Source organism: Periplaneta americana, chromosome 9 (assembly GCF_040183065.1).
Source record: "Periplaneta americana isolate PAMFEO1 chromosome 9, P.americana_PAMFEO1_priV1, whole genome shotgun sequence".
In the NCBI taxonomy this organism is placed as follows: Eukaryota; Metazoa; Arthropoda; class Insecta; order Blattodea; family Blattidae; genus Periplaneta; species Periplaneta americana.
The window spans coordinates 161,225,453-161,246,182 of NC_091125.1; the positions used below are offsets into that span (position 1 = coordinate 161,225,453).

The 20,730-nt window shown below is 35.4% G+C and overlaps 1 protein-coding gene across 3 annotated transcripts in view; it reads left to right on the top strand.

Moving 5' to 3' along the window:
- The first annotated feature begins 2,599 nt into the window (after nucleotides 1-2,599).
- Nucleotides 2,600-20,730, top strand: part of LOC138706674 (uncharacterized) — a 399,695-nt gene continuing 381,564 nt past the window's right edge. For all 3 annotated transcript variants that reach the window (XR_011334044.1, XM_069836232.1, XM_069836234.1), the window contains exon 1: nucleotides 2,600-2,993. Coding sequence is in view for 2 of the 3 variants with exons in the window: in XM_069836232.1 (XP_069692333.1) it covers nucleotides 2,903-2,993 (91 nt within the window). In the remaining variant the exon portion in view is untranslated. The remainder of the gene's footprint in view (nucleotides 2,994-20,730) is intronic.

Genomic DNA, 20,730 nt, shown 5'->3' on the forward strand with positions numbered 1-20,730 from the left:
AGTGTGAGAACTGAATAATATTAAAATATTCCACTTTTATAAATGCTTACGAAATAAAATTACTAGCTATAGTCCCGTTGGTCTTATTTCCGGCAGCCAATCACGGTGCAGATCGGCTACATTTAAACGTGTGCGTCTTGTGATTCGCTGATGATGACGTAATGCATTTCCTAAGGCTCGATAAATACTTAATATAATCGCCCGCCATTTTGGCTCTTTCGTTGGCGTTCGCAGAAAGCACACGAAAACGTTATTTGCCGCTCAATTATTTGCTCAATTACAGTGCGTTTGATTTATTATCATAGGAGCTACGACATGATAATGTTTAACGGTGTGGCAAATAGATTCCTCGTCTGGTAGCTCGGCAACGAAAGAACAAAAATGTCGAACGATACTACCTACCTAGACTTTATAGAGCCTTCACTTCCTAAGACTTAAGCAAAGAGGAGGAGTCACGCCGGGAATAACAGCGTCGCGATTATAGTTAATGGCTTTTCCCAAATGAAACCAAGAGTTGTTAGTCATTTAATACTCGAATGCACTTTTCTGAGGAGGATATCAGCAGTGTGTTTCTGTGGCAGCCAAATACAGTACTGTCATACAATATGGTCGGTTAGTTCCAGAAATGTCCTTCAACATAGTTAATATATCAAATGAGTATTATCTATCCTTTGGTTAACTATTTTAAATGATACAATTTTTTTTGTTGTTTTTGTTTGTTTATTTATTTATTTATTTATTTATTTATTTATTTATTTATTTATAATTCATTGTTATAGTTCGCGCAAGGAACGATTATCGAAAAGTAATGGTGGCGTTGCTGTCAGTTTTGACGTATGTATGTCGCCAGGCCGAGGGGCGTGAGGTGCGGGCCGATGCAAGTACGGTCTCTTCCAAGAAGATGAACAGATGAGGACATCGCTGTGGAAATAAAGAACGTAGCAAGAGAAAAATTCGAAGCTAATTAAACGCGCAACTTATGCCGTCTTGTCAATGTTGCCAACTGTTACCAGATATCACCACATGTCGTAAAATCACGATCCCATGTACTGAATGACTTATTTACTCACCGTACTTTACCTTTACGTTGGAAGGTTATTCTAATAGTTCAATAATAATTTGTAATACATTTTCGTAGGCAAAATATATGAGAACGGGAAGAAATGAATCACATGAAAAGTGTATTGCTATGTTCTATTCTTGTATTCCTTTACATGATCATTAATAGGTTAGTAGATGTCAACATACAATAAAGTACAGTACATATAATATTCAAGAATCAAATCTGTTCCAAGACCAATATTATTATTGACGCTTCACTTCAAAGATTCTAGAAAGATTCTAGCGTACATTTACTTCCTAAAGGTAGATAAAATAATAAACAATTGATTAAAACAATAATATAATATAATATAATATAATATAATATAATATAATATAATATAATATAATATAATATATAATATAACATAATATAATATAATATAATATAATATAAAACACAAAATGAATAAAAACAAAATTACATGAAATAAATAAAATAAGCTATAATAAATACAAGAATTAACAGGACTTTCAGATTACAGGACAGCCGAAAGAATATCTGAAGTTGTATTTGATCGTTTAGAAGAATTTAACTGTAGTAAACAATTAATTGCGCAAACGTACAACGGAACATCGGTAATTATCAGCCAATACAATGACTTAGGAGCCAACTTCGCAGGAGAATCGAACTTCACTACTAATAAATTTCCAGTTCCAGAATGGTGAGCCAAAGACTAACGTAGGCCTACTTGTATTGATTTTGCATACTCTACTATTATTATTATTATTATTATTATTATTGTTATTATTAATATTATTGTTATTAATAATATTATATTATTATTAATATTAGTTTCTGTCTTGGTCATCAGTCGTCAATCTCATATCTTACATATAAAAAATATCACGAGTTGCCACTGGTTAAAACTAGATTTATGTGTGGAAATTGGAACTGTACCACTGCAAAGTGCGGTAAATTTGACTTTAAAAAGTAAACCATGGTATCAGCCCTATTTATGATTTAGAATACCGGTGATAATAAATAGGCCTATTTAAGAAATGGATAAAAATAATGAGTTTTAATATATTTTATTAAAAGTACCAGGTCTCTTATACCCTTGCCTTTTACAAAAAAAAAAAAAAGACTATATATTCATTAATAAGACCGTCAAACACAAAGGTATTTGTTTGAAGTTATGTTATGTCTCTTAGTAAAGGGTTGGTATGAAGATTTTGAATATTAGCAACCAGGAAAGGTATATGAAGTTCATTGTAGAGTTTGACATTGTTAGGTAGTGTGCACGCTGTGACAGCTCTTTGAAATCCTTCCAGACTCTTGAGGTGACGGAGATGAGCGTCACTACGATTGATTCAAGCGATTTAAAACAAGCGGGAGTCCCCATTTATCTACTTAAGCGCTCTCTATCAGCAAATCTGACAACTGCGCACAACTAATACTACTTTCTGCCGTGGAAGCGCCGCACAACTGTAGTCATTGTAGTTAAAATATCCTCCAGTAGATTACGTGATGGTTCCGTACTTTTCAATATGGCAATGTCTGTGGAGGTTGACGTTTATATCCGTGTCCGATTTACGTAATTATTCTTTCGTAGTTGTAAATTAAGTGAGATGAAAATGAAAAGTGTACAGTTTCGTGTGTGAAGTTTCATAGTGTGTGTGTGCTACATTTCAGTGACGCCAATGACCTTTCATCGCTCAATCGATGAAATTTTGCAAGCAAAAGTGTTCGCCAAGACAATTTCCTTCCATATTCAGGTGATAATTTCGCACCGATTTGCTGTAATGAATTCGCAACTAAGTGAAATCTCTTGAAACGTCACAATCTGCATCCAGGATTATGGAAAACGTATGGCACTTTGTTCGGCTATACTTGGGATTATTGTTTCTCAAGTTGTGCTGTGGATATCCCATCGATTTGGAGTCAGCTGGTGAGTCATACTGTAAAATTGCCTAGTTTTATCATATATCAGATAAACCTGATGTCGGCAGGGCGGGAAGTTTAAAGTCTCTGGCAGTAGGTTCTGTTGTGTCTCGAACTGTCTTACTGTTGTTACAACCAAGCATTGAACTCAGCTTTTCTATCTCTCACAAAAGAATACAAAAGTCATGATATTGTAATTACATATGATATATATAGTATATGTTTATTTTCTTTTCATGTCTTAAAAGCATTTTACCGGGTAGACCACATTACGTACATGAAAATTGTAGTTGCGAGCGTACTAAAATTATAAACTACCATAATATATATAAATAATAGCATTAATTAATTCACTATTTGGGCCTCATTAATATTGTTTTGAGATTTAGGTTACATCGGTATGTTTTCAATTTGATTATTATTATTAAGGTAAAGTGTTTGTTAATTATACTGGAAAGAAAAGAGAGCGTACTTTGTCCAAGTTTATCAGGAAAAGAAGAATGCATAGAAAAATTTTAATATCGTACCAGTTTGTGTCGCGATATGATTTCTGTTGTAAGTTAAAGCGACAATAAATACATTAAAGAAAAAAAATCCCGTATCGATACCGTACTTCTGTTTTTTCGTTGGTGACATTGAATCTTAAAGATGAATTTTGAAGATGAATAAATTTAATTGCAATTCTATGACAGTATAAACTAAGATCTTGTGTATTTTAAATATTTATAAAGTGGAAGAGAGAAGTGTTAATTTTTTTGAGAATTTAGCTTCTTGTTAGTTTTCAGTAATGGTTCTTTATATGATGAAGTATCTAGCATAAATTATTACCGGTATTTCGTAAGTTATAGCTTCGATTGCTCAATATTGTCTCAGTAATCCTCGAGATGTCAGAGGAGAATAATTTTTCAACCTGTACGTAAGAATAATATTAAAAATACTACCCAGACCTGTTCACTATTCAGATAAATCAGTTTTGAGAACGTAAGAACTTAATACTGAATAATAAACATATTTATGTAACAGAAAAAGAAGCAAATTCATCGGTAACTTTATGCAGTAAACAAAAATATAGTCTCCGAAACATTAAAAACGAAATACTTAATTTCAAATCTTTTGTTTATTTTTTATTTCGGATCATTTATCGAAACACTGATAAATTGTAGCCTGAGACACGTAATTGTACTAATTTATTGAAGATTTTGAGAAATACTTTTCTGTCAACATAATTATTTCACCATACAGGAATTTTCACATTGTTACATAAAATAAAACACGATGTAACCCTTTTTAGAATTTAATTCGTAAGGGTTATTTTTACCGAATCATTCACAGAATAGGAGTGGTAAGCACAATAAGCCTCAGACTGCAATGTAAGCCTTCGGGTACCTCCTCCGTACAAGAGAGAGAGAGAAAGAGAGAGAGAAAAGGATTAGCCTATTTAATGGAAAATTTAAACTTTGTGAATCGGTAGAGTTAATGAGTAGTCCTATTACACTATTTACGTTAATTTAAGGCTAAATATAGCCTATCTAAAATACAATACCGTCAGTATTCAGAATTAATAAAATAAAGGGACAAAAATAAATAACAAAACAGTACCTACATTCTTTGCATTCGTGAGAACACACGTCGCAAGAGTTGCATTATCGAATTTATCAGTCATTTAGGAAATATATATTGCGCCTAGGTGTCAGGTTTATCTCTGGTGCAAAATTTCAGCAGGAAAACAGCCTTCCATTCGTAATGTGGTAGCCTAAGATGTCGCACCTTTTTCCATACTTTTCTCATAGAGAAATTTTTTCTTTGACTGACTTTATTTTTATTTTATATTTTTACCGGCCAGAGGTCATTTTTCCTGAAGTTTTCTTTGTTTTACGGTTTAATTTTTACCGTTTCCTTTTTTTCCCTTAAATTAACACAAACACAACACCCATACCCAAGGCGGAACTCGAACCCACAACCTTCAGACCAAGCGGTAAGGACATTCCGTGCCCCTACCGCTTGCGCCACACAGGCCGTCATACTGATGACGTTGACATGGGTATGGACGTAAACGTGGACATAAAGAACGTATTGACACGGACTCAGATACAGTATAGGCTACATAATATGCTTAAGGCGAAAGTTAAGGGTATGAGAGATGGAGGTAACGTACTGACAAGGGAAATGAAGTATGTAGGCCAGGGTTTCTCAAACGTTTATTGTTTCAAGACTTCTTACCCAGATTCCTTAGCTTAGGTACTGTACTTCTTTTCCGATTCTTTGTGGCATGTATAAGGTCCTATCGGTCTATTACAATTACATTCTAATTTGTATTATTAGATATTTCTATTACTTTCTATTAAGTTTGTGATTCGAAATTTTATTTGTAATCTGCATATTTTATTATCCATCCGATGGACATGATCTAATTCTGTACTTGTTAATACTGTATGATCCAGTAGTGGCGATTTTTTGTTTATTTATAATAATGTCTAATTACATATTTTGTTATGTTTGAACTCTGTGAACAAATTGTTGTTTCTCACTGAACAACATGCATACATTCCAAGTTGCAAAATTGAGAACATCTCCGCTCCTAATCTGTTATTCTTGACATGTCGTGTTCTTTTTTTTTTCCGGCATGTATGTAGCTTTTAATTTCTTGGGGAATTTCAGTTTCAAACATATTTTTAATGATATTGAAAGTAAGAGCTAAGCTGTTACAACAGAAATTACATTTAAATATGTTTTCAGATTCGAATATGCATATTCATGGGGGGGGGGGAAGTTTATGATTGTATCGGAAGACATTTTTAGTTGACAAAATTGATATAAGTTAGGCTACAATGGATTGGTCACATTACCAAAGCTCAGAACAAACAAGTTTAAGAATATTCAAGAGAAATAAGCAAATTTTAACCAACAAGGAATGATCGCAGCCTGAAAACACGATTAGGCCCTATTAATTACATACGTATAAGTATTGTTTTTTTTTTTTAGTAGAATACAGGTTGCCAGGCGACGACAGAAAACAAAAAATGTGAGAACAAATGAATGAGATGTATAAACAATTGAATAGGCTACTCTTTCAATAAAAAAAAATAGATTTTTATTAATCGTTCAGCACTGTAGCGCTATACAGATCTATGAGAGAAGAAATAACATAATAAGTACAGTACTGGCAAAAAAAAAAACCGGACTAACGGAATAATCAAAGTCCCCGAAATGAGCCACTGCGCATGCCACGCCCGCATTCACAAGATAGCGAGTAATCTATTGAAATTGTTGTAGTTTCGACTGCTGACGTAACCTATTTCGAAAGCCATTAGAAAATAAGCTGGTAAAATTCATGTTCTGGTAGAATATCACTGCAATCGAAAAGTATTGGGAATAAATTTGAATAAGGAACAAAAAAAAAAAAGTTTCCTTTCCAGGCAGGATTCGAACCACGAAAGTCTTAGTCACCAGTCTATCACGCTCTGGAGTGAACAAGGCTCTGAAATCAGCTACAAGGGTCGGTCCGGGTTTTTTTTTTTTTTGCCACTACTATAGGCTAAATAACAAGGTCAGCCATACTCTTTCAAATTGAAGTACCGGTACCAGTATTACAATAGAGGGGTGCGATTTGTAATTTCAAAGGTGGGTGGGTGAAGGGCGAAACCAAAAATGCAATTAACACTAGTTTTAAACATCATCTTCATTATATAAATTGACGTCTTTTTTGTTTAAATTAAATTGAAATAAGCTAAATAGTTAGATATTTAATAGAGTGGGAATTTTTAATGAAAATCCCTGTATATTATTATTATTATTATTATTATTATTATTATTATTATTATGTATAGGCCTAATGAAAAAGGCAAGCTTCAAATAGAAATATGATTAACCTGTGCCAATACCTTAGCACTCTTAGGGCCTAGCATTTGTAATATATTTTAATTAACTTGTGCATTATTCTGTGTTATATAGGCAAGCCCTCACTTTTCTAAATAAATAATTTCGTTATATAATATACAGCACCTTAATGTTTTTGTTACTACCTTGCCGTTCCTGCACATTCATTTCATTTTTTTTTTCCTTTTCACTATCACTATCTGGCGACCGGATAGCTCAGTTGGTAGAGCAACTGGCTACAGTCTGGGAAGTCCGGGGTTTGATCCCGGGTGGCGATAGGATTTTCTCGTTGCCAAACTTCCAGAACGGCCCCAGGTTCATTCAGCCTCCTATCAAATTGAGTACCACACCACCTCATTCTAGTGTCGAGATAAAGAAAGCGTGGGGCTCTGCCTCCACGTCCCCCAAGTGCCTTCATTGCATGTATAGGAAATGCTCTACTTTTTATTGTCACTATCCTTTTCACTATCGTCCGTTCTCTATTTAAATTTACTAAACATAATGCTTCATTGCTCATGTAAGATCTATGGAATAAAATAAATAAATGAAAAAAAAAAAATAAAAAATAAAAAAATAAAAAAAAAATAGGTTTACTATAAATCTAAACACAAACTATTACGTATTATCGACTACACCGAACAACCAGTGATTGGCATTCATTTCAATTTTCAATATCCAATGCTAAAATATCCAAAAAATCTGAAAGCTAGAATTTATAAAACAGTTATATTACCGGTTGTTCTTTATGGTTGTGAAACTTGGACTCTCACTTTGAGAGAGGAACATAGGTTAAGGCTGTTTGAGAATAAGGTGCTTAGGAAAATATTTGGAGCTAAGAGGGATGAAGTTACAGGAGAATGGAGAAAGCTACACAACACAGAACTGCACGCATTGCATTCTTCACCTGACATACTGTAATTAGGAATATTAAATCCAGACGTTTGAGATGGGCAGGGCATGTAGCACGTATGGGCGAATCCAGAAATGCATAATATATAGTGTGTTAGTTGGGAGGCCGGAGGGAAAAAGACCTGGGGAGACCGAGACGTAGATGGGAAGATAATATTAAAATGGATTTGAGGGAGGTGGGATATGATAATAGAGACTGGATTAATCTTGCTCAGGATAGGGACCAATGGCGGGCTTATGTGAGGGCGGCAATGAACCTCCGGGTTCCTTAAAAGCCAGTAAGTAAGTACGTACGTAAACACTGGAAGTTTACTATAAATCTAAACACAAACTACTACTTATTATCGACTACACCGAACAACTAGTGATTGGCATTCATCTCAATTTTCAATATCTAGTGCTAAAAATATAGCTGTTGCAATACCGGTAGCAGTGCAATATTGCCAAATCCATTCAAGAGAATGTGATTCCAACTTCTTAAAATAAATTATTCTACTTAAGAAAAACCTGAGAAGATAAAAAGAGAGAAAAATTAATAACAAAGAAATTTATAATAAAAAAAAAGTAGGGGCATTTTACAGTCTCAACAGAGGCATTGCGGGTAGCGGGACATTTTCTGTAGTAATTGCACGGGTGCTATTTCATCTCATTGATATAATTTCACGAGTCAAGAGAGCGAGTGAAATTGTGCTAATAAAATGAAACCACGAGTGCAATTTAATAAGATTATTCAACGAATAAAATTAAATACCGGTAGCTTGCAAAACCGAATTACTTACGGTAGGTCTAAATGATAATTATTATGAAACACATCAATAAGACATTATTATGTTTCCTTATAATGAAATTAAAAAAAAAAAAAAAACAAACAAACTGCAATCTATCACGGCATACTAAATACTATTGCCAACTACTCTGAGCGGAAATACCAAACAATACTTAACCTCCAAAATAAGATAACCTGAAATGTTATATTAACAGAATAAAAACGCGAAAGGTTTTTACAGACAATTATTTATTACTTGTAGTTACAGTTATTGAAAACGAAGTTAAATTTTGTGGGCATTTCTTGTTTTTCTGTGATTGACACTGAAGTATTGTACGAGGTGTCTTATCAGACAAGACGCTTTCTTACAAAGCGTCTTATCAACAAACAACTATGATTGGTTGATTTTAAGGCGGTTCTGAAACGTTACTGGCCAATATCGCAAATTCATCCTATAATCACAGTCTGTTACATACAGTCACGAAGCTCAATACGTAGGGAATATGCATCTATAGATAGCTGCTAACCACTAGGATCGCTACTATCGCATCATCACAGACAATGCGAAATAGTACTGGCACAGTCTATTGTTCCTAGTAACCTCAACAACTCAGGCTTCGTGATTGTATTATCTGTAGTGCTCGGAAAAAGTGGCACAAGTCAAAAATGTTAATTTTACAGGAGAAGGAAAAAACTGTCTTCACACTGGTTTATGTCGATTTGATTTTCTTCTGTATGAATTATTGTAATGAGAGAAATACTTATGTCTATTTTCCCAAGCGAGTAGATGTTCCGTAAGTTGTCAATAAATTAATAAAAAAATGTTTGTGGAAACTGACTTATGCCACTTTTCCCAAGCTTAGTTTAAAAGGCTTGGAATACCTACATCTATTATTTCGGTTGTAACCTTAGCTGCATTGAAAGGATCAATTGCTCTCCTGAAGCATCACCTACATTCAAAATTAAACTAAGTTCATTAGTATTCTTTACTTTTTTGTAACACTTACCTCTCTAAAATTAGGTATATTTCCACTAATCTCAATCTCAAACTAATGTATTTTCAGCTATGTACTTGTAGGAGTTTCATTGTCAAAACAAAATCAATGGTTCAATGAACTTGTAAACATTTATATGGTTAAGTAGTCTTTGTCCCTTGTGGCAGCTCACGAATGGTGAGAAGATTTATATAAAAAAAAATTACTAGACTATGCTATAAGTTCAATAGTCTCTGAAATCGGGACTGTCCCGACAAAATCGAGACGTGTGGCAACCCTCGAGTAACTCGCTTCCAAGCTTTCTTTAATAAATCTCACACGTCGAAAACTCTTGCCTATTTAGTCTCTTCTTGTATGCTGATATGTGCAAGAAACGTGTTTAAACATTATTATTATTATTATTATTATTATTATATTAATACAGTGGTCTAGTGGATAGAGCGCTGGACTTATAATCCTGTGAACTCGGGTTCGATTCCCGGCGTACCCCATATTTATAACTTTCAAATTCAAATTCAAATTTATTCACAATTTGAATAACTTGTGTTGGGCAAGCCGTGGTCCAGGTAACACAGGGATCTCGGTTCTCCTGTGGCATCCCAACAAATCTCCATCATTATCTCATCTCATGGCGGGTGTATTAACCGAAATGTTATTAACTATGTTTTAGTATAATTTTTCTTTGAATTCCGCTTATACCTTGAAAGTCTTAGTTGGACGAAAAGGAGGTTAAAGCGATAAAATTCCCGTACAATAAACAGTAATCATCTCACCGTCCGCTATAAAATCTACACAGAGTTCCACCACCTTTTTCTCCAGAAGAAATGCACTGGTTTTTATTATTATTATTATTATTATTATTATTATTATTATTATTATTATTATTATTAAAGACAAATAAGTGATATCCTGGGCGTTCTGTAAAGTGTGTCGTCAGTCAAAAATGGTTGGAAACCACTGACCTAACTTGATTGTAGCCTGTAAAAGTTATATTACCTGAATGAAATTGAACAATTAATAGAAAGTCAGATATTCAAATTGATGTAACTTTAATTCTAAAGGCGCATATCAAACCCAAAAACTTTGTATCGTATTATAGTCTATACAAGGTTTTTGAAAAACTGCCTTCCGTATGACGTAATAAATAATAATAATAATAATAATAATAATAATAATAATAATAATAATAATAATAATTCTTTATTTATACTGGCAGAGTTAAGGCCAGCATAATAAAATCGACACTAAACAACATGAAAATAATACCATAATAAAAAAAAAGGAAAGTAAAATAGATTGGAATATAGTACAAATGGTTAATATGGAAAAAACGTAAGGAAGAATATATCAAAATGGAATGTAATAAAATAATAATAAAAAAGAAAAGAAATACGAAAATTAAATAAAATTCACGATAAAAAGGCTATGATAATAAATTCATCGGCTGATAAAGAAAACAAAAAGGGGAAAGGAAGGAAAAAGAAATATATAGCCTATATTTTTACAAAACTATGGCAGAGAAAAGGGCTTATAACTGAAAGGAATCTAATTCAAAAAGTACAATTTTAATTTATTTTTGAAACTAGACAGTCTCTGACATGTTGTGGTAGAGAGTTCCAGAGATGAGCTGCAGAGACGGTGAATGATGAAGAGTAGAAGGATGTTCCGTGTTTAGGAATGGAGAGTGTGATATGGTGTTGTGAGCGAGTATCTATTTCGTGATATGAGGACAAATTTGAAAACGAGAAGCTAAGTAGCTAGGGTTAGAGGTTTGAAGAATATTGAAGAGTAAAGTGAGAGAGTGAATAGTTCTTCGCTCTTTGAGACGGACCCAGGACAGCATATTTAGTGAATGTGTGATACGGTCAGATCTACGGACGTTGCAAATAAATCGAACGCATGCATTATGAACACGCTGTAGTCTGTCTGCCAGTCTCCTGTTAAGGTCAGTGTAGAGAGTGTCACAGTAATCAAAATGAGGCATCAAGAGCGACTGCACTAAACTCTTCTTGAGAAGCAACGGAAGGAAATTTCGAATTCTTTTTAGTGCGTGAATTTTCATAAAAATTATTTTATATGTGTGTGTGATTTGAGTATTCCAACTTAAGTTTTTGTCCATAATTATAAATTCCTAGATTTTTTACTGTATCACTGTAAGGGATAATAGTTTCATTCATTTTAACAGGAGATAAGTCACCTGTGTTTAATTTACTTAAAAGTCGTTGATGTCCCATTATAATTGCCTGTGATTTATCCGAGTTCAATTTCAGTCCAAACTTTTTCGTCCATGAAATAATTGATTTTAGGTCATTGTTAACTTCATTTATTGCGTAATTTAGTGTCGATGTAAAGTTCGTGTTTTAATTAATTATGTATATAGAGATGGCTCCACTGTGTAGCAAAATATTTCTCGTTGTAGTATGAACACGTTGGGCTAAGTTAAGCGGTGTCCACGCATTACATAGTTCATAGTTCTCGCTGTAGTACAGTATATTATGGGCTTCACACGAGAACTCTTGACTCATATAGTAATGCTATAGCTGCAAGAACATCCTACTTTAATACATAAATACTACTTTTCCTTTCTCTGCATGTCACCTTGTCACTTTCGGTTGCAGCCATCAGAGAACTGGCTGTATATCACTCCTACCGGGTATGCTGTATTGTGATCTCCCATTTCTGTGATTAAATTCCAGTACTGTACAGCATGAAAATAAAATTACGAGCACCATATTATGCGGATGTTTAATGGAGGAGGCTCGGTTCATGGCGGACTACATAAAGAGCTGCGTGACAGGCATCAAAACTTGGAAATCGGTCAAAGTCATCATCACTGTCGTAAACTAGAGGCCGGCCCGCTCAAGTCGAACGGTCTGTTCGGGTTCAGGAAGTTTATAGCTTGTAATGGGAATGACTTCGTGTCGTTTTCAAACAACTATCCGTCTTATGAAGATCAAGAGTCCGGATTTTTATGTCATTACATCTTTTTTTCCCCTTGTTATGCATATATCTGTCTGAAAACTCAAAATCTTCCAATTCTGTAGTGACTTTGCAAACGAAGGGATTTGTAAAAGGACCATGATGACTGTGTGACAAACCTTTCCTTTTTTTTTTTTTTTTTACTTATACAGAGGAGGAACCCGAAGTCTTGCACTGCAGCCTGAGACTTATTGTGCTTACCACTCAAAAATATTTGGGGCTAAGAGGGATGAAGTTACAGGAGAATGGAGAACGTTACACAACACAGAACTGCACGCATTGTATTCTTCATCTGACATAATTAGGAACATTAAATCCAGACGTTTGAGATGGGCAGGACATGTAGCACGTATGGACGAATCCAGAAATGCATATAGAGTGTTAGTTGGGAGGCCGGAGGGAAAAAGAACTTTAGGGAGTCCGAGACGTAGATGGGAAGATAATATGAAATGGATTTGAGGGAGGTGAGATATGATGATAGAGAATGGATTAATCTTGCTCAGGATAGGGACCAATGGCGGGCTTATGTGAGGGCGGCAATGAACCTCCGGGTTCCTTAAAAGCCAGTAAGTAAGTAAGTAACCGCTCCTATTCTGTGAATGACTGAGTAGCCGAACGGCCGCGCTCTTGTACAAGTGCAACACGCCGCACCGTGAAATTAACCCGGGCTATCGTATGGATGATATATGAATTAGTGATGGCGAAAGAATTCGATGTCTAACGCCGAAAGTTATCCAGCAATTCTGCTTCAATTGATTGAGGGAAAACCCCGGTAACATCCCAACCTGGATTTGAACACGGGCCCACCCGTTTCACAGTCAGACGTGCGAACTTTCCACAATGGTAGACAACCTTTACTTAGTCTAATTTAGAAGATTTTTACAATATATTTTTATAAAATATGATTCTTCAATTTAGACTACAGTTGACATTTTTGCGTATTTCCAAATTATTAGCAAAATTGAAGATTTGTATTGTATATTTTTAGAAAATTTAACTCTTCAATTTGGACTACATTGGATATTATTGCATATTTACAAATTATTAGCAAAACTGAAGGTTTTTGTTATATATTTTTACAAAATTCGATTCTTCAATTTGGAATACAGTTGACAATTTGGATATTTTCAAATTATTAGCAAAACTGTAGATTTTTATTTTATAGTTTTACAAAATTTGGCTCTTCAATTTAGACTGTATTTGACATTTTTGCTAATTTATAAATTATTAGCAAAATTTAAGATTTTTATTATATATTTTTACAAAATTCAACTCTTCAATTGAAACTAAAGTTGACATTTTTGCATATTTCTGTCTATTGTAATGATAGAAATACGCAAAATTGTCAACCGTAATCTAAATTGAAAAGTCAAATTTTGTGAACAGAATTATCATAAAAATCGTCAATTTTGTTAATAATTTGTCCACGTCTGTATATATAATAACCTTGTATTTTTTTTGGGTACAGGTATTTAAACATTGCCATAAGAAACCTATATACACCGTATATCAAAAAGATGGAACAAATGGCAATAAGTTATTATTATTTTTAGTAGGTTATTTTACAACGTTTTATTAACAACTCAGGTTATTTGGCGTCTGAATGAAATGAAGGTGATAATGCCGGTGAAATGAGTCCGGGATCCAGCACCGAAAGTTACCCAGCATTTGCTCATATTGGGTTGAGGGAAAACCTCGGAAAAAACCTCAACCATGTAACTTGCCCCGACCGGGAGTCCAACCCGGCTCACCTGATTTTGCGGCCAGATGCGCTGACCGTTACTCCACAGGTGGGGCGGCAATAAGTTATAATTACACAACAAATTGCAAATAGTTTTGTGAGTGTCCAAGTTTTACTCCTCATGTTATAACTGCTCTATGTGCCCTCCAACTGCTGCACGGAGAACATCGAGGCGACAGCTGGATTATAGTCGTCCCAAACCTTTCTCATAGCGCCTTCTTCCATTGAATTCACTACCGTTATGATTTCGTTTCTGAGGACATCCATATTAGTTGGTAATGGCGACACAAAAACACAGTCTTTGACGTAACCCCACAAAAAGAAATCGCATGGTGTAATGTCTGGGGACCTTGCGGGCCAAGAGTGTAGTGCTAAGTCTTTGGGCCCCGTACGGCCTAACCAGCGTTGAGGCAGTGTGCCATTTAGAAACTGTGAAACCTGCCAGTGCTCCTTATGCTGAAAAATGAAGTCATTGGATTCTTCATGAAGTTGTGGGAAAAGCCAGTTTTCCAACATTTCGAGGTAGATTTGCGTATAAACTGTGTTTTCTCCGAAAAAGAAGAGGCCGTAAACCTTTCTTGCAGAAACAGCACAGAACACGTTTACTTTTAACCCAGATCACAAATATAACATATTGATCATCCCTATGTCAAAATCGGTAGCACTTTGAAGAGAACAACCGCCAGGATCGCCACCCGTCCGCCGTAAACGAAAACGAGATGGCAGTACAGTCGCTAATGAAATTCAAATGGGAGTTGTGACGTGACTCCTTATGTAACAACTAGATGGCAGCATAGTAAACCTGACAAAAGTTGTTACCGTCAAAGTCTATAAGGCCGAGCAATCTGGGTATATGATCTAGACCTTTACTCACTAAAAACGTTTAGTCTCAATTCAATGGAAATTCCTGTATAACTGCAGTCACTAAATTTAGCGGCTATTGTTGCGTTCGGTTATTCGACTATTGTTGCGTTGGGAGAGACGTCTAGCATCATTCATTAGAAACCTTATTACGTGTCGTTTCAAGTGATATGCATGCCATTCATGGGCGACTCGTGGTTGCAGAGATATAGGATTTTGAAATTGGGTCCATGTACAGTATTTGATACGCGGTGTATGAAAACAATGAAAAAATAACTTGATCAGTGGGCCATGTTTAGAAATTAGCAGGCTTTGACAAAATTTGGAAAACAAGAGAACTTCATTTATGGAAGTCAAAGCTTGACGTTCTCTTTTTTACAAATTGTCAAAGCTGCTAATCTATAAACATGACACATTGATTAAATTATTCCTTCATTGTTTTTATGCATAGTTTTTTTATAACAATGTTAAATCCCTATATCCTATACCCAGAAAAAAAGCATCTTATATATAAAAGTCAATGTGGCTATGTATATATGTATGTACTCTATACAAATCTACACGCTTTGACCGGTACTTGCCAAAGTTTCCACATTTAACCTTCATAACCAGGAGAAGAACATAGGATACATTAAAATCGGACAAATGGATGTTAAATTGATTAAAAAGATAAAAAATAAAAATAAATACGATCAAACATTGATGTATAATATTAAAATGCAATTTTATACAGTCAATTGTTCTTTATTATTGTCTGTTGTATTCAACATCGACTTCCATGAGGCCATGGAAAAATAACACGACATGAAATAACACTATTGATACATCATGAAGACCAAAATCTAGACAATCTAGGTTGTGTGACTGTAGCCTGTATATATTTTCGTTTGGTTTTACTTTGTTTACAGTTTCATTTTCTATTATTTTATTCGTATTTCTGGCGGTGTGGAAGAAGGCCTAATGGCCTTAACTACGCCAGAATAAATAAATAAATAAATAAAAACAAATAAATATATATTAAAAACAGTTGAACGTAAGGCACATGACGAAATTTTTCTTTTTGATGCCTGATCTACAGGTGATTAAATTGAGTTAACCCTGGTAGGCATTTAGGTAAGAAGTTCATTAATTCATGTACGTCGACGCTATAGAAAGATTCAACTTTTAGGGATGAGGAAAGGTTAATAAATACAATTCGTTTTGGTTGTCTGTAGTTGGATTTCCGAGATTTTCGAAAAGCCTAATAACCAGTTTAACTAAAAATAGAAGCAGAAAGGAAATACAGGCAACGACGGTTATTTCAGCTAGTGGTATATAAAGAGAAAGTAAGTATTTGTTAGTTAGACTATTTTTTAAATTTAAAGAGAATGTGTATCGTCTAATGGCTACCGTACGTCGGAGAAGGTGTCAGGTTTTCTGTAAACCATGCAATTGTTGCACTATCTGTATCATAAGACAGTAGTTCTACCATACATCATACACAATTAAGTTTCATAAACTGCTTAAATCGTGTTGCCAAGAAAGACTGCTCATTGAACAGCAAGACGGATGTGTGTGAATGAGCATGACTAAGAGAGAGCAAGGGCTGCCAACCTGCAAGATGACCTTGGTCTGTACTCCCAATGCAACTTGCGTCCTGCTGCAGCGGCGGACTTAACTGTGGTAATTAATTAAATCTTCTCCACTTCCTCATGTCCTTGAAATTTCAGACTTAAAACAGTTGTAATGGACATTTAAAAGCACTGTTACGAATTATGTCTTTTCGAAGGATGTTGTAACGCATCACATCAGACATCAGTTCTTGACTGTGTTTACATACATTTGTCGCAAGACTAGTTATAGCAGAGAGGTGTGAATTGACTCAAAATACACCGTGCTGTCAGTGTGATGCGAAAGCTTTCAGCATAGCAGGTTGAGAATAACGGCAGAAAACCCTCGGCAAATGAGCTATTACGATTAGAGCCTGGTAACCCAGGTTCGAACCCCGGTGGGTCCAATTGAAATTTGTGGTGAACGGAGATGGTCCTTGGTGATAGCTTTGATTTGAATCATAAAAGAATGAAAAAGAAACGAACAAATAAAATTAAATTATGGTTTATTTAACGACGCTCGCAACTGCCGAGGTTATATCAGCGTCGCCGGTGTGCCGGAATTTTGTCCCGCAGGAATTCTTTTACATGCCATTAAATCTACTGACATGAGCCTGTCGCATTTAAGCACACTTAAATGTCATCGACCTGGACCGGGATCGAATCCGTAACCTCGAACACATAAGGCCAGCGCTATACCAACTGCGCTACCGAGGCCGACATGAACAAATATATATTAACATAAAATTAATTGAGCTTTTCCTTAATTTGGGTATATTCACTGCTCGTCTCTGCGCACGCAAAACTTACAATAGTGAAGATGTTCCTCGACTTGTCTTATACCTCCCTCCTTTTACCTTCCCCTTTTCTGTATTTTGTGGGCTGTATTTCATATGACGTCATCTTTGCCGAACACTGTCCTATATAGTCACCCTAAGTTTGTCAGTGTGGTTTTAATACACCCTGTGTACGTGTATATAAATCTCGCAAAGTGTGAAATGAAGACGTATAATATACAGGGTGTTAAAAAGTATCCGATATTTTAGGAGGTGCTAGTATGCATCAAAACAAGAAAATAATGTCTAATAAACATGGATCCTACAACACACATTTTCTTACATCTGAACACTTGTCCATAAGAGTTTCTCAATGTGGCGTCCATTCATGACAGTGCATTCCTCTGACCTTCGGCGTACGGAATCATGCACTCTTTGAAATTTACCTGGTTCTTATATGTGCTGACATGCATTGAAGACGCGATCTTGTAGTGTCTGCGCATTGTTGATTGGAATATCATAGACCAATTCCTTCATGTGTCCCCATAACCAAAAGTCTGAGGGATTTAGGTTTGGGGAACGAGCAGGCCAAGTTGTGGGGCCTGCCCGACCAATCCAACGGTCCTGAAATGCCACCGTCATGTGTTCACCCACATTGCGGAGAAAATGTGCTGGTGTGCCATCGTGCATGAACCACATATTTTGTAGTCTTTGCTGACATGGCACATTTTGCAGCAAGATAAGGAATACGTTAATAAGAAAGTCCTGATAACGATCCTCAGTTAATCTCTGTGGTAGCACATATGGTCCTATTAATCTATCACCAAGAACGCCTGCCCATACGTTGATTGGGAATCGGTGCTGATGCCTTGTTTCTTCAACTGCATAGGGATTTTCATCAGCCCACACATGCTGATTACGAAAATTCACAACACCATCTCTGCTGAACCCCGCTCATATCCGGAACCAAACTTTTGTTTTCAGTATTCCAAGCGAGGGGCATCAACTACGGTAAGATTATCTGGTAGTCTGTTGTATTGTAGGGCAGAAAAATGCGTTGCCATGAATGGACGTCACATTGAGCACCTCCTATAAACAAGTGTTCAGATCTCAGAAAGTATGTGTTGTAGAACCCATGTTTATTAGACATTATTTTGTTTTGATGCACTAGCACTTATTAAATATTGGATACTTTTTTAACACCCTGTATACATTACACAATTCTTTAGCGTTTGTTTAAAGTTCTTTGATAATAATGCGATCAACTGAAGAGTCTTGTTCTATACACATTATGTGATCTACCGTCATGAATTAAGAATGCGATAGCTAGTCTGTGGTGGAGGTATACTTGAAGGAGAAGCTTTGTCCAAATATGGGAACCTGACGTGAACAATCGACAAAAATGTACACTCTGTTCAGAAGTCCACGTTCTGTGGGTTCTGACAGTAACTTGGAGTATTTACCGAAGGTGCTATTTTTGAAAGCCCTAACTGGTACGCTCCCTTAAGCGAGGACAGTTTGCCTATATAAAACTGATCAGCACTAACAAGTATTATGCAAGCTCCCGTGGCTGTCTTGACGAAGAAAATTACGATAGGAATGTAAATAATTAAATTTAATATAGTGGATTAATTTCCAATGTCGGACCTCCTTGTTTCCATTGCTTTATTTGAAGTCTTCAGCTTCTCTCGAATGATATGTACTCACTCAGTGGTATTTTACTTAACGTTTTTCCCCAATTGAAGACTACAGGGGGAAAATCCGATAAGTCTCGTTTTACTGTTTTTATAGGAGAGCGAGTTAAAAGTTTCAAGATCCATTTTATTCTATTGTCTTTGGATTATCATTCTTCAGATTTCTTTGGACTAATGAGGTTATTCTGTACAGTTAAACTACACAAATCTACACTACCTGAGCTATTACGTGACATCTAGAACAGAAAATCAATAATTTTGGACTTATCAAGGTTCTCCCCTGTGATCTTCAATTGTAGAGGGAGAGAAGTAACTGACAAATTTTTCCCCTGTCAGAGTTCTTTCGGTTCTGTCATGTACAATGAATGGAGGCATAGGCTGACTTATGGGAGGGGCACTGCCCCACCAAACTTGTCTGAACTCTTTTTTTTTTCTATTAACGTTAGAAAATATTGAATTCAAAAGATTATTTTGTATTGTTTTTGTTTATGATTAAGTTTCTGCGCATATATTGATGAATTAATGTCTTCAGATCATGTGTCTGGACTATAATATGTATTTTAAATTTCTGAATGTACAAGAATTTCTATACCACATTTGAGGAATGGAAGCACTGTAATGTTTCTTTTGTAACAGCCTGTACCCATGTGTTAGAAGTCTGTAGGTGTTCAGGCTGCCACTTTGAGAAACAATGCAGAAAAAAAGAAAAGTGATCCCGGTATAATGTGTAAACTTAAAGACTAGAGATTAAGTAAAATAATTAGAATTTATATCTCATATGATATCTTCAGGAAGGTAAGCTTCAGATAAAAAAATTTCTGTTAGCACTGTTACGTAGTGCTATTGATGTATACATGTGTTTGTGCATGAGGGAGAAAAATAGGAAGATTGTTTAAATCATGCCCTATTATAATTTGTAGCAGACCTACAGTTCAAGCCCTGTACGACTCAGTCCGATACATCACGGATATGGATGTAACACTGTAAGAAATATGCCTCCCGAAAATATCTTTATTAAATGATCATATTCCGATATACTGTACCTCAATCAAGCTATAACGGGGGGAGAAGGTAAATAATGTCCCCATAACCTTGTTATATCGGAATTCTATGGTTTTGCTTTGCCCCCTCCCCCAAAGGAAACTGTTCTTTCTCCGCCTATGAATGGAGGACAGACCAAAGGTTTCCCAAAATTACAATGGAGTTCCACCTAGCAGGAAGAAAAGAGGTAGGCCTAGCTAGCATATTATGCTGGAATTAACAGTACGTATTGAAGTCGTGGATTGCAAAGTCGGTACTGACAGGACACAAGACAGAAAAGGAGGTAAATTGTTTTAAGTTATGCCCTATTATAATACACTTCAAGTGCTATAGGCCTACAACTCGTCCCGAAACATCGCGGATGTGGATGTAACACTGTAAGAAACATTTATTTATTTAGTTATTTATTTATTTATTTATTTTGCTAATAATTGTAACATAAGATATAATATATACAGAACAACTTTAGCTCGCCCCTGAAAGAGTAGAACTTGTGCTCAGGGGCGGATTCCTGAAT